Source organism: Urtica dioica, chromosome 5, assembly GCF_054948205.1.
Source record: "Urtica dioica subsp. dioica isolate 48M chromosome 5, U.dioica_male_clone48M_v1_H2, whole genome shotgun sequence".
In the NCBI taxonomy this organism is placed as follows: Eukaryota; Viridiplantae; Streptophyta; class Magnoliopsida; order Rosales; family Urticaceae; genus Urtica; species Urtica dioica.
Window position 1 is genome coordinate 24,828,231 of NC_142760.1, and position 14,459 is coordinate 24,842,689.

The 14,459-nt window shown below is 42.1% G+C and overlaps 1 protein-coding gene and 2 long non-coding RNA genes across 3 annotated transcripts; all 3 read left to right on the plus strand.

Annotated features, from left to right (window-relative positions):
* The first annotated feature begins 2,027 nt into the window (after nt 1–2,027).
* Nucleotides 2,028–4,765, plus strand: LOC149397645 (uncharacterized). Its single transcript, XR_016297151.1, has 4 exons — nt 2,028–2,416; nt 2,945–3,049; nt 3,442–3,551; nt 4,511–4,765. It is a non-coding gene; the product is annotated as an uncharacterized LOC149397645 (long non-coding RNA).
* A 2,651-nt stretch (nt 4,766–7,416) lies between these two features.
* On the plus strand, nt 7,417–7,899 carry LOC149397646 (uncharacterized). Its single transcript, XM_089614304.1, has one exon. The coding sequence runs from the start codon at nt 7,417–7,419 to the stop codon at nt 7,897–7,899; it is 483 nt and encodes a 160-aa protein (XP_089470430.1).
* A 492-nt stretch (nt 7,900–8,391) lies between these two features.
* Nucleotides 8,392–11,129, plus strand: LOC149397647 (uncharacterized). The gene is made up of 4 exons (XR_016297178.1): nt 8,392–8,780; nt 9,309–9,413; nt 9,806–9,915; nt 10,875–11,129. It is a non-coding gene; the product is annotated as an uncharacterized LOC149397647 (long non-coding RNA).
* Nucleotides 11,130–14,459: the final 3,330 nt, after the last annotated feature.

A 14,459-nucleotide genomic window follows, 5' to 3' on the forward strand; every position in this document is an offset into this window, starting at 1 on the left:
ATTTTCGTAAAACTTGTCTCGTTTTTGTTTTGACTTAGCTTCTAGTTTAACTATTCCTAATCGATGTGATTCGTGACAGTGACCTCATGGATCCAAATGAACAAAGCTTGAGCTAAACACTTGGACTCAAAAGTTCACAAACCTTTTCCAAGTTTAGCTTAATGCCAACTGACTCCACTAAAGAGTTGACACTGAAAATCTCTCGGTTCAAATGAATTTATTTTCTACTCAAGAATTCAACCAAATTATGATGAGCGGATCCACTGAATATTATCTATGTTTACCCTTCATGAATGTCATCAGCTAGTCGGGATTTACTAAATTACCATTTTACCCTTCTAGCTGTTATTTCCTCAACTCCTTTGTCGCTTGTGAATAAGTTAGAAACAATGTATTGACGAGGAGCTAACAAGTCACATTGTTTCATCCAAAAGAGTCAGGACTCAATTTGGACACTGGCCAGTTCATTTATTCACACTCCAAGGAACAAAGCATGAGGTGACATACATTGCATTTCAGCAATCTTGTACATGAATTCCATATCTATGAGAACTTCACAAAGTTACTCATGACAGACTCACAACTTAGTACTTCACCAATAGGCCTTGTTCGAAATTACATAGTGAGTCCGAACTTTGACTTTCTCAAATGAGAATACTAAGGTGTGAAATGGCATGTCTCATATCAGGATTAAGGTAAGCATGATGCAATTCATACATAGTGACTTCGAGACATAAGAGGTTAAATGGTTTGTTCTTATATTGCCTCTAGAAGTGCACTGGTCAATTCAGTACCTTCGGAAGATACCTAGAAGAACTATAGAGTCACCAACTCTCAATGCCTCATAACCAGACATCATAGATTCTTCTAACAATCGTACTGAGGTCAATAGTCCTTTGACCCTAAGATTGCGAATATATCGTTTTAAGCAAACTACGAAGAGTTTGTTCATGCAAATCTACATTTGTCTCTTCGTAAGTTGTTAAGTTTGTTTATGGACTAAAAGACTAAGGTTTTATCATAAAGCTTCAAACAAAGAAAGAATGAATGAACGTTTCAACTTTATTATTAAATGAATAAGCAATTACAAGCAAGAGTCTTCGTAAGACTATATGACATCAAATGTACATAAATAGACACTACTACTCTTCTTGTGGGCACCATTGACAACAAACTCCCATTTGACTCAAAGAAGATGTGAGTAGTCCTACATGCCTAATCCCTCTCGAAGTTGGTCGAAGACCATGTTCGCTAGGGCCTTGGTGAATGGATCTGCCAGAGATCTACTTCACCTCCACGTCTCCGCGCTGGGCGATCTCTCGAATCAAATGGTATTTCCTCTCAATATTTTTAGAGAGCTTATGGCTTCTAGGTTCCTTTGAGTTAGCGATAGCCCCACTATTATCACAATAAAGGGTCATGGGCTCGTCGACGTTTGAAACAACTTCCAAATACTTAAGGAATTTTCTAAGCCATATAGCCTCTTTGGATGCTTCACAAGCAGCCACATATTCTGCTTCCATTGTGGAGTCAGCAATGCAAGATTGCTTAATACTTCCCCACACAACAGCTGTAAAGGATAAACTTTTGAATCTCGCCGTTTGTAATTTACGGTTAATAAATGAGCTTTCGTGTGTTACAAGTAAGTTCTTGAATGAGTTATAGACGTTGAAGTTTATCGAGTTAATTTAAATTATCTTAAGGTGATGGAAAATCTCGGAATAAATAAAGGATTTATCGAGTTCGTCTCGAATAATAAATTATTTTCCGAGGAAATATGCCGGAATTTAATTTAAGAAATAAATTCTCAAGGACGAGAATTATTTCCGAGAAACCTTAAATATATTTAAATTAATCAAGAATGAACGAGGAAAGTCTCGGTTTGAATAACTTAATTAAAAGTTCGAGCGAGTACGGGTTTTAGTCACAAAATTTTGTGACAAGGACGTGATTGTAACGTGTTTGGAGCTATTTGAGAATAAAAACGTGAGAGTGGGGTTGATTTTAGAAGATGGAGGAAAAGTGAATTTAATAAATAAATAATTTATTTTCCTTCTTCTCCAATGTTCTTTCCCCTTCTCTTTTCTTCTTCACGTGCAAAGAAGAAACTTATCTTCTTCTCTTCCTCACTATCGCGCGACCTGCAAGAAAGAAGGAACAAAGAAAAAAAAAAAATTCAATCGCCGCCGCTCACCACCAGCCGCGCCACTCAGCCACCACCACCTCGTCCTTTCTTCTTTCTTCCTCGTCTTCCTCTCCTTCGTCGCTCTGCCTCTCGCGCAACTCACAGCCACCGCGCGCGCGCCTCGCCGAGGAGAAGAGTCGCCGCCGTCGAGTCGCCGTGGCCGCTGACCGAGGAAGGACACCGGAAATCAAGTGAGAACGTGCCGAGGAGATCGATTTCATAGCAAGCAAGGTGAGGAAATTTCTTCTCCGAAATCAATTTTGATGTTTAGGGATTTGGAATTTGATTTGGGGATTTCGAATTCTATGATGATTTCTGAAGAATTGAGGGTGATTAGTTGTTATTTGAACTTGAGATTTTTGATTTGTGATGTTGATGATTTGATTGGAAGCTTGAACTCGGTTTTGGTTTGATGATGGCCGTGTGGTTCTTTGTTGTGGCCGTGAGTTTACTTGGCCGTGAGACTTGTTTTGGGTATGTGATTCATTTTGATTATCGTGATTTGATTTGGAATTGATGAAAGGGATTTGAGATGTGATATATGTAGGCTCGGTTTTTATGAGTGGTTTTTGAGATAGAAATGTGAAGTTTATGTCAACTAAAGTGATTTGTTGACAAGTTATATGGTTTATTGACATGTTTGAGAATTTATGACAAGTTGGAAATGTTGTGACGTTGAGGTTTGAGTTAGATGTTCGTTTCGAGTCGGGAACTTGATTTTGGGAATTGATCGCGATGTTTGTTTTCTGAATTTTACAGCTCAGTCACAGATCGGATAGAATCGAGCGAGAGCCGGCAGAACTGAACGCGTCGAAGCCGAAGTATAGTGAATTCAGAAAAAGTTTTTAAAGCTCGATCTCACTCGTGAGTCGTTTATCGCTTTGTAGCGTTAGACTCGAGTCTTGATTTTTGGATTTGAGATTTGTATTCAAGGATTATCAATTATTTAATTAAGAGATGTTCGAGAATTTAATTTTGGTTAATTCATTTAGAATTCTCGGTTTGTACTATTTTCGGATTATTTCTTTAATTTATTTAAGACTCGTTAAAATAAGGATTTGGATTTTATTTCGTACTCATTCTCTGGTACGAATTCGTATGAGTCTTGAATAAGTTTAGATTCCGAAAAGCCGAGAAATAAGTGAATTAAATTCTCGAACCCCTGAACCGACTTGCAGTGAATCCCGATAACGAACCTTAAGCTTGTCATCACCTTTCGGATCATTGACTGATGAGATTTCAACTTTGGGTTTTAGTTTCTCGACGCTTCAGAACGTGTTAACGCTCCAGGACGTGTAGAGTCTCGGGAAGCGTGAAAAGCAAGGAAACTCCGGAAGTCAACCAATTTTCAGACGATCTTTTCCGGGTAAGTGTGGAGACTTAAGTCAACTACATACCAAGGGAATAACCCTGTTTACTTGCATTATTGTTTGTTAGTAAACAAGAATAGGAAAAGCTTTAAAATCGAATAATCTCAAAGATTAAGGCTTCGGCCGCTTTTCCTGAAAACTTAGCGTGAGTTCGCTCAATAAGTTCAAACATGAGATTTGTGAAACCCAGCCTCTGATATGTGATATAATTTCCTTAGGCTGTGATTGACCCGTTAGAACGGGGGAGACAGGAGAGCCGTGTTTAACTCTCGAATTCAAATCGAGGGTAGAAGTACCGGGAGTCATATCCCGAGTCTTCAACCTAAAACACTAACGAGCATAAAAGGGAAATGAAATTTGTTTCAGGATTTATCCTGAGTCGCTCTCCTGTAAGTAGCATAGGTGTGTACTCTGAGTGCAGCAGAGTACCCGAACCTTAAAGAATTGTTGCGTCGATGGTACCAAAACGAAATGAACCCTGACGGGCTATGAGGGCCTGGGGGATGGCGCTGAGTACTCATTTATCGGGAAGTCGACCAAGAGTCGCACCCGATCTTAATGCCAGGTTATGAGGACCTGAAGGACGCACCTTGACGGGCTATGAGGGCCTGGGGGTTGCGCCGACGCCGAATGAAGTTGGTACCATTAGTGGATCCCAGACAGACGTTAAAACTCTTAGGCCGCCGGACGACTGCTGCTCGAAGTCTAAGGCTGGTCTCTTGTCGTTCTGAAGGTTATAGCGGGGGATGTGTGTAACCTTAAAGACGACAAGTTCTAGTTAAAGTGTATACACAAGAGTCATGCTCTAGACTTGTTAGATTTGCATCCATGCATTATTATTTGCTTGTTTGCACGTCACATGATATCACATGGCATTTAGTCGCTTTATTTTCTAAGTTAGACTCCCACTTGCTGAGTCAATCGACTCATAGTTTTATGACCCTTGGTAATGTAGAGAAGGGCAAGACGGCGATGTGAATAACAGAACTGAAGACGAAGACCGGACGTGTATCTCTTGACCTTTGGGCTAGTGGAGACTCACTCGGGATCAACCTCTTCTATAGTTATAACTATATTTTGTTGAACGCCTTCCGTAAACTACGCTCCTAAAACTATTTCCTGTAATTATACGTAAACCCAAGAGCGGTTATGTAAATATTTAGAGTCGTAGTGAGACTCAAAGTTTGAATTGAGAAAAACGAAAAATTTACCCAGGTTTTATATAACGACTTATAATACTTATATGTTATCGTATTATGTTTAATATAAGTATTGCGTTGATTATGGTTATATAATGTTATTCCTGTGGATATGAGATATATTATTATAGTGACGTTGTGACTTGTGACGTAACCCACCGTCGCGGCTCGTGAACCGGCGACGAGAGGTCGCGGGTCGTGACAGGTTTTGTGGTATCAGAGCCCAGGTTTAACCTTTCATGTAGACTTGAGATACACGTTCTGGTACGAATTGTGGGATCATGTTGTGCTTGTTGTTGCCTTCTTTGTTCGTAGGACGCAGATAGTTAGTAAACAGCGACATGAGTACCCTTTTTGAAACCCGTCTGACTAAGCCTCGGGAAATGCTAGTCTCTTTCTGGGAGTCTATAGATTTGTGTAGATAGCGATAGTTGCCATGTGACGTGTAAATAGTAAAGGCATGAATGCAGGTTGTATATATCTTTTTGACTTGATGTAGATATGAGAAATGTTTATGAGATCTCGTTTTGAGATATGATCGTGTGTTGATATGTTCTTTTCTCGCATTCTCGATGTTATGATTTGAGATTTGATTATGCTTTCTACCAGGTGAAGGTTAAGAAGGCATGGGCCCTAGGCGAGACCCAACAAATGCCGAGAATGTTACAGCGGCGGATCTCGCGGAGATCAGACGCACGCTGGAGAGACAAGCTGCTGACGCGACCCAAAGAGATGAGCTGAATCTAAGGCTCGCGCAGCAGCTGGAGGAGCAGAACCGCACGATCGCAGAACTCTTAACGAGGCTGAATGCGCCTCCTCCACAACACCCAGCGCCTCCAGTTCCAGAAGAACGACAAGAGAATCCACCGCCAGTACATGTAGAGCCTCCTGAGGAGCTCAATTTCCAGATTCCTGACGTCGTTCCTCCTGTGAGCGAGCCAGTATATGAGAGGTTTCGTAAGCAGAAGCCTCCGACGTTTGACGGCCATGGGGATCCAGCTGCAGCGGAGAACTGGGTTAAGAAGATGCAGCAGATCCTCAACTACATGCAGCTGTCCGATACCGAGAGAGTGGCTTGCGCTGTGAATCAACTGGAGGATGAGGCTAGGGGCTGGTGGGAGGTGATGGCGTCGACTGAGGATGTTCACTCAATGACGTGGGTTCATTTTCTCAATCTCTTTCACGGGAAGTACTTGAGTGAAGCTAACCTGTCGAACAAGGTACGCGAATTCATGAGCCTACACCAGGGTTCAATGTCAGTATCAGAATATACGACAAAGTTCGACACGTTAGCCAGGTTCGCTCCTTCCCTAGTCCCTACTGATCAGGCTAGAAAGATGAAATACATGCACGGGCTCAATGTGGATATCGTGAGCCAAGTGGATAGCGGAGATGATGGACCTCGTTCTTACGCCAACGCCGTGCAAAGAGCTTTGCGGATTGCCGGTTGGCGCGAGGGTGATCGAACTCCTGCACCGAAACCAACTACTGCAACACCTTCTGAAGCTGCTGGACCAAAGCAGAGCGAATCAAGGAGAAGATTCAGATCCCAATCAGGATGGGATAACCAGCCACATCGAGGAGATGGAATGAGGTCCCAACAAGGCTTGAGTTATCGGCCTCAAGGAAGTTCTGGAAATCAATCACAGTCGATGAACCAGAACAGAGGACGTGAAGATAGCGGACAGTCAGGGCCGCCCAATAAGAAGCCTATGACCTCTGGAAGTAATCAGATGACCGTGTGCCGAAGGTGCGGCAGATCGCACGAGGGAGAGTGTTATGCTCGTGCGCTGGTGTGTTTCAGATGCGGGAAAGAGGGACATCTGTCCCGAGTATGTGAGAATCCAGAAGTGAAGACCCCTGCACCCAAAGAGCAACCGAAAGCCAATGCCAGAGTCTTCTCCATCCGTGAAGATGAAGTGCGAGCAGGATCGTCCACCACTATCACAGGTCAGATTTTCGTGAATTCTTTCTCTGCATATGCATTGATAGATCCAGGAACCACACATTCATTCATCGCATCTAGGAAGTCTGATCAGTTAGGTGAGCATCAGAAGGAATTCTCGTACCCGTTCGTTACGGCTACGCCTTCTGGAGAAAAGTACCAGTCATTATGTTGGTATAAAGATGTGCCCATCTGAGTTCATGACCGGATGATGAAAGCAGACTTGATAGAATTGGAAATGGTAGACTATGATGTAATTCTTGGAATGGACTGGTTAAATACCCACCATGCAATCATAGATTGCCGAAAGAAGTTGGTTCTGTTCAAGAATCCAGGACTTGGAACGCTGTAGTTCCAAGGTTCCTCTCGAAAATCGAGTTTTTCGATCGTATCGGCGCTGAAAGCCGTGAAGATGATGCATCAGGGTTGCACTGGTTACCTTGCAAGCGTGGTAGACGTCACGAAGACAGTCAAACCACAGCCGCATGAGATTCCAGTTGCTAGAGATTTCCTTGATTTTTTTTAGGGAGCGCCTGTCTTGTTCGTTAAGAAGGCAGATGGTTCCTTACGGCTCTGTATTGACAACCGTGGGTTGAACCAAGTAACGATCAAGAACAAGTATCCGTTGCTACGGATAATCGATCTTTTTGATCACATGAGCGACATCGTTCTCAAAGATTGTCTTGCGTTCGGGATACCATCAATTGAAGGTTCGAGATGAAGACATCTCAAGGTCGTCAGAAAAACTACGCTGACAGACATAGAAGACCTCTAGAGTTTGGAGCCGGAGAGAAAGTTTTTCTGAAGATCTCACCCATGCGAGGAGTTATGAGGTTTAGAAAGAAAGAGAAGCTCAGTCCAAGGTATGTTGGACCTTTTGAGATCATTGAGCGTGTAGGCAAGACAACTTATCGCTTGGCGTTGCAGCCGTATATGCCCAACCTTTATAATGTATTCCACGTGTCCATGTTACAGAAGTATGTGTTTGACCCTTCGCATGTTCTACAAGAGCAAGAGGTTGAGATCTCTCCTGAAGTCAGATATGAAGAGCCAGCTGTAGCGATTCTTAATCGCAAAGATAAAGTCTTAAGGAACCAGACCATCCCTTTGGTCAAGGTTTTGTGGAAGAGGCATGCTGTAGAGGAAGCTACATGGGAGCTCGAGAGTGAGATGCAAAAGAGGTACCCTACTCTATTTTAAGTTTCGAGGACGAAACTCTTTTAAGGGGGTAGGGATTGTAAAGGATAAACTTTTGAATCTCGCCGTTTGTAATTTACGGTTAATAAATGAGCTTTCGTGTGTTACAAGTAAGTTCTTGAATGAGTTATAGACGTTGAAGTTTATCGAGTTAATTTAAATTATCTTAAGGTGATGGAAAATCTCGGAATAAATAAAGGATTTATCGAGTTCGTCTCGAATAATAAATTATTTTCCGAGGAAATATGCCGGAATTTAATTTAAGAAATAAATTCTCAAGGACGAGAATTATTTCCGAGAAACCTTAAATATATTTAAATTAATCAAGAATGAACGAGGAAAGTCTCGGTTTGAATAACTTAATTAAAAGTTCGAGCGAGTACGGGTTTTAGTCACAAAATTTTGTGACAAGGACGTGATTGTAACGTGTTTGGAGCTATTTGAGAATAAAAACGTGAGAGTGGGGTTGATTTTAGAAGATGGAGGAAAAGTGAATTTAATAAATAAATAATTTATTTTCCTTCTTCTCCAATGTTCTTTCCCCTTCTCTTTTCTTCTTCACGTGCAAAGAAGAAACTTATCTTCTTCTCTTCCTCACTATCGCGCGACCTGCAAGAAAGAAGGAACAAAGAAAAAAAAAAAATTCAATCGCCGCCGCTCACCACCAGCCGCGCCACTCAGCCACCACCACCTCGTCCTTTCTTCTTTCTTCCTCGTCTTCCTCTCCTTCGTCGCTCTGCCTCTCGCGCAACTCACAGCCACCGCGCGCGCGCCTCGCCGAGGAGAAGAGTCGCCGCCGTCGAGTCGCCGTGGCCGCTGACCGAGGAAGGACACCGGAAATCAAGTGAGAACGTGCCGAGGAGATCGATTTCATAGCAAGCAAGGTGAGGAAATTTCTTCTCCGAAATCAATTTTGATGTTTAGGGATTTGGAATTTGATTTGGGGATTTCGAATTCTATGATGATTTCTGAAGAATTGAGGGTGATTAGTTGTTATTTGAACTTGAGATTTTTGATTTGTGATGTTGATGATTTGATTGGAAGCTTGAACTCGGTTTTGGTTTGATGATGGCCGTGTGGTTCTTTGTTGTGGCCGTGAGTTTACTTGGCCGTGAGACTTGTTTTGGGTATGTGATTCATTTTGATTATCGTGATTTGATTTGGAATTGATGAAAGGGATTTGAGATGTGATATATGTAGGCTCGGTTTTTATGAGTGGTTTTTGAGATAGAAATGTGAAGTTTATGTCAACTAAAGTGATTTGTTGACAAGTTATATGGTTTATTGACATGTTTGAGAATTTATGACAAGTTGGAAATGTTGTGACGTTGAGGTTTGAGTTAGATGTTCGTTTCGAGTCGGGAACTTGATTTTGGGAATTGATCGCGATGTTTGTTTTCTGAATTTTACAGCTCAGTCACAGATCGGATAGAATCGAGCGAGAGCCGGCAGAACTGAACGCGTCGAAGCCGAAGTATAGTGAATTCAGAAAAAGTTTTTAAAGCTCGATCTCACTCGTGAGTCGTTTATCGCTTTGTAGCGTTAGACTCGAGTCTTGATTTTTGGATTTGAGATTTGTATTCAAGGATTATCAATTATTTAATTAAGAGATGTTCGAGAATTTAATTTTGGTTAATTCATTTAGAATTCTCGGTTTGTACTATTTTCGGATTATTTCTTTAATTTATTTAAGACTCGTTAAAATAAGGATTTGGATTTTATTTCGTACTCATTCTCTGGTACGAATTCGTATGAGTCTTGAATAAGTTTAGATTCCGAAAAGCCGAGAAATAAGTGAATTAAATTCTCGAACCCCTGAACCGACTTGCAGTGAATCCCGATAACGAACCTTAAGCTTGTCATCACCTTTCGGATCATTGACTGATGAGATTTCAACTTTGGGTTTTAGTTTCTCGACGCTTCAGAACGTGTTAACGCTCCAGGACGTGTAGAGTCTCGGGAAGCGTGAAAAGCAAGGAAACTCCGGAAGTCAACCAATTTTCAGACGATCTTTTCCGGGTAAGTGTGGAGACTTAAGTCAACTACATACCAAGGGAATAACCCTGTTTACTTGCATTATTGTTTGTTAGTAAACAAGAATAGGAAAAGCTTTAAAATCGAATAATCTCAAAGATTAAGGCTTCGGCCGCTTTTCCTGAAAACTTAGCGTGAGTTCGCTCAATAAGTTCAAACATGAGATTTGTGAAACCCAGCCTCTGATATGTGATATAATTTCCTTAGGCTGTGATTGACCCGTTAGAACGGGGGAGACAGGAGAGCCGTGTTTAACTCTCGAATTCAAATCGAGGGTAGAAGTACCGGGAGTCATATCCCGAGTCTTCAACCTAAAACACTAACGAGCATAAAAGGGAAATGAAATTTGTTTCAGGATTTATCCTGAGTCGCTCTCCTGTAAGTAGCATAGGTGTGTACTCTGAGTGCAGCAGAGTACCCGAACCTTAAAGAATTGTTGCGTCGATGGTACCAAAACGAAATGAACCCTGACGGGCTATGAGGGCCTGGGGGATGGCGCTGAGTACTCATTTATCGGGAAGTCGACCAAGAGTCGCACCCGATCTTAATGCCAGGTTATGAGGACCTGAAGGACGCACCTTGACGGGCTATGAGGGCCTGGGGGTTGCGCCGACGCCGAATGAAGTTGGTACCATTAGTGGATCCCAGACAGACGTTAAAACTCTTAGGCCGCCGGACGACTGCTGCTCGAAGTCTAAGGCTGGTCTCTTGTCGTTCTGAATGTTATAGCGGGGGATGTGTGTAACCTTAAAGACGACAAGTTCTAGTTAAAGTGTATACACAAGAGTCATGCTCTAGACTTGTTAGATTTGCATCCATGCATTATTATTTGCTTGTTTGCACGTCACATGATATCACATGGCATTTAGTCGCTTTATTTTCTAAGTTAGACTCCCACTTGCTGAGTCAATCGACTCATAGTTTTATGACCCTTGGTAATGTAGAGAAGGGCAAGACGGCGATGTGAATAACAGAACTGAAGACGAAGACCGGACGTGTATCTCTTGACCTTTGGGCTAGTGGAGACTCACTCGGGATCAACCTCTTCTATAGTTATAACTATATTTTGTTGAACGCCTTCCGTAAACTACGCTCCTAAAACTATTTCCTGTAATTATACGTAAACCCAAGAGCGGTTATGTAAATATTTAGAGTCGTAGTGAGACTCAAAGTTTGAATTGAGAAAAACGAAAAATTTACCCAGGTTTTATATAACGACTTATAATACTTATATGTTATCGTATTATGTTTAATATAAGTATTGCGTTGATTATGGTTATATAATGTTATTCCTGTGGATATGAGATATATTATTATAGTGACGTTGTGACTTGTGACGTAACCCACCGTCGCGGCTCGTGAACCGGCGACGAGAGGTCGCGGGTCGTGACAACAGCTCCACCATTAAGGATGAACACAGATCCAGAAGTGGATTTCCTGGAATCCTTATCCGCTTGAAAATCGGAGTCGGTATATCCCGTCATAGTCAGGTCAGTACCTGAGTATGTAAGCATCAAGTTCCTAGTTCTTCGAAGATACTTAAAAACATGCTTAACAGCAATCCAGTGCTCGGGTCCAGGGTTGGATTGGAAACGGCTAACTACGCCAACGGCGAAACAGATGTCAGGTCTAGTGCAAAGCATAGCATACATGAGGCTTCCTACGGCAGAGGCGTAAGGAATTTTCCTCATGTCTTCAATCTCTTGTGCAGTCTTGGGAGACTGGTCCTTAGAGAGTGAAACTCCATGCCTAAAGGGTGTTTGGCCCTTCTTGGAGTCTTGCATCGAGTATCGATCCATTATCTTATCAATATAAGATGCTTGAGAGAGCGCCAGGGTCCGGTTTTTCCTATCTCGAAAGATTTGGATCCCCAGAATGTACGCGGCTTCTCCTAGATCCTTCATATCGAATTGCTTTGCCAGCCAGACCTTAACCTCAGATAACTTACCCACGTCATTACCAATGAGTAGTACATCATCGACATATAGTACCAGAAACACAACTTTTCCTTCGTGTATTAACTTGTAAACACAAGGCTCATCTATTGACTGTTCAAAGCCGAAGCTCTTTACAGTTTCATCGAATCTAATATTCCATGACCTAGATGCTTGCTTTAGTCCATAAATGGATTTAAGCAACTCACAAACCTTGGTCTCTTGACCTTTATCCACGAAACCGTCTGGTTGAGCCATGTAAATGCGCTCGTCAAGATTGCCATTCAGAAAGGCTGTCTTGACATCCATTTGCCAGATCTCATAGTCGAGAGCTGTTGCTATGGATAGGAGTATGCGGATGGATTTAAGCATCGCGACTGGTGAGAAGGTTTCTTCATAGTCAATCCCTTCTTATTGGGTATAACCCTTCGTCACAAGTCGTGCTTTGAACGTCTCGACGTTCCCATCAGGACCCATTTTCTTCTTGTATATCCACTTACACCCTACGGGTTTAATCCCTTCAGGAATGTCTACAAGTTTCCAGACATTGTTGACATACATCGAGGGCATTTCAACTTTCATGGCGTCAAGCCAAAGGTTTGATTCAGAACAAGCCATCGCTTGGCTATAGGAAACAGGATCATCCATGTCAGAGACGGCTACAAGAGAGTCTCCATAAGACATGTACCTGTCAGGCTTTTGAGTAGCCCTCCCACTACGTCGAAGTACTACTTGACGAGATTCTGATGAGTTAGGTTGTGTTTCAGTTAGGGTAAGAACAGTTCTTACAGATGAGGTAGAAGCTTCCTCACCCAACTTTTCTTCAAGCACAATTTTGCTTCTAGGTTTCGCATCCTTCATAAAGTCCTCCTCGAGGAAACGAGCATTCGTGCTAACGAAAGTCTTATCGTCCTCGGGACTATAGAAAGTAAAACCTTTGGTTTCCTTTGGATATCCCACAAACAGGCACAATTCTGACCTACTAGCCAACTTGCAAGTCTTTTGCCTCAACACGTGTGCAGGGCAACCCCAAATTCGGATGCTGCCAAGATTCACTTTACGGCCAGTCCATCGTTCATAAGGAGTACCAGGAACCGTTTTGGACGGAACTTGGTTCAGAATGTAGGCAGCTGTTTCGAGGGCATATCCCCAAAAGGAAAGCGGGAGTGATGAGTAACTCATCATTGATCTAACCATCTCCATAGGAGTTCGGTTTCTTCTCTCTGACACTCCGTTTTGTTGAGGTGTGCCAGGTGCGGTAAGCTGAGAAGCGATACCTTCTTCTTTAAGAAAGTCATCGAACTCTCCAGACATATACTCACCACCTCGATCAGATCGAAGGGTTTTGATCACTTTGCCAGTTTGCTTTTCCACTAAAGCCCTAAAGACCTTAAATACGTTAAAGGTCTCGGATTTGTGTTTAAGCAAATAGACAAACCCATATCTTGAGTAATCATCAGTGAAGATAACGAAGTATTCGTATCCTCCACGTGCCTGTTGGTTGAGCGGTCAACATACATCAGAATGTATTAGTTCCAGCAACTCAGTGGCTCTTCGACCCTTATCGGAGAAAGGTCGCTTAGTCATTTTTCCTTCTATGCAGGATTCACAAGTAGGTAGTGAACCTATTGCAGAGGCTTGGAGTGGACCATCCCTCACAAGTCTCTTAATCCTGTCTAGACTGATATGACCAAGTCTTAAGTGCCAGAGGTATGTTGATTTTGTTAGATCGGAGGATTCAGAAAGTTTGATCCTCTTTGGCTCCCTAATTAGATCGTTATCTATTTCGGTGTCTAAAAGAGAAGGTTGAGTGGGATAGATGTAGAAAAGAGCATTCTTCATACATGCATCAGTGACAAAAGAATTATCAGGAAACGAAATACGAATTCCATTCTTAATGAACTTTAAACAATAATCTTGCTCACGAAGACGAGCAACGGATATTAAGTTCTTCTCAAAGGTAGGAACAAAATATACATTATTCAAGTTTAAAGTGCGGTCTTCAAAAGACAGTGTCACGGATCCCACAGCCTTTGCAGACACCAGGCTCCCATCACCCCATTTGAAACAGAACTCGCCTTCCTCTAAGCTTTTGGTTTTCTTGAAACCATTCAAGGAACAACAAATATGGTTAGTAGCAGCGGAGTCATGAATCCACGTTGATACATTATCAGCTACTAAGCATGCTTCGGTAACTAGTACAATACTATGTTCCTTTGCTTTGAGATTGGCAGGACAGTTCTTTTTATTGGCCTTGTGAGGTCTCTTCTTAGTTCCAGAGGCGGAGGCTCTTTGCTCAGTAGCATGTGCCTCTCCTTGATTCCTCTTTCTCTTAGTGAGAACTTCAGCAGTGTGAAACTCCTTTATAAGCTTGGTAACAGTGTACTCTAGCTTGTTTATGGAGTAGTTCATCTTGGAGGTATCAAGACATGCGGGGAGAGTTTCTAAGATCATATCTATGACATTCTTCCCATCAATCTTAGATCCTAGGATTTCCATTTTATTCATAAAACTAATGATCAGTATCATAAAGTCTCCAACAGGAGTCCTAGCCTTCATGTGACAGTTCATAAACTGTTGGACTGCTTATTGCCT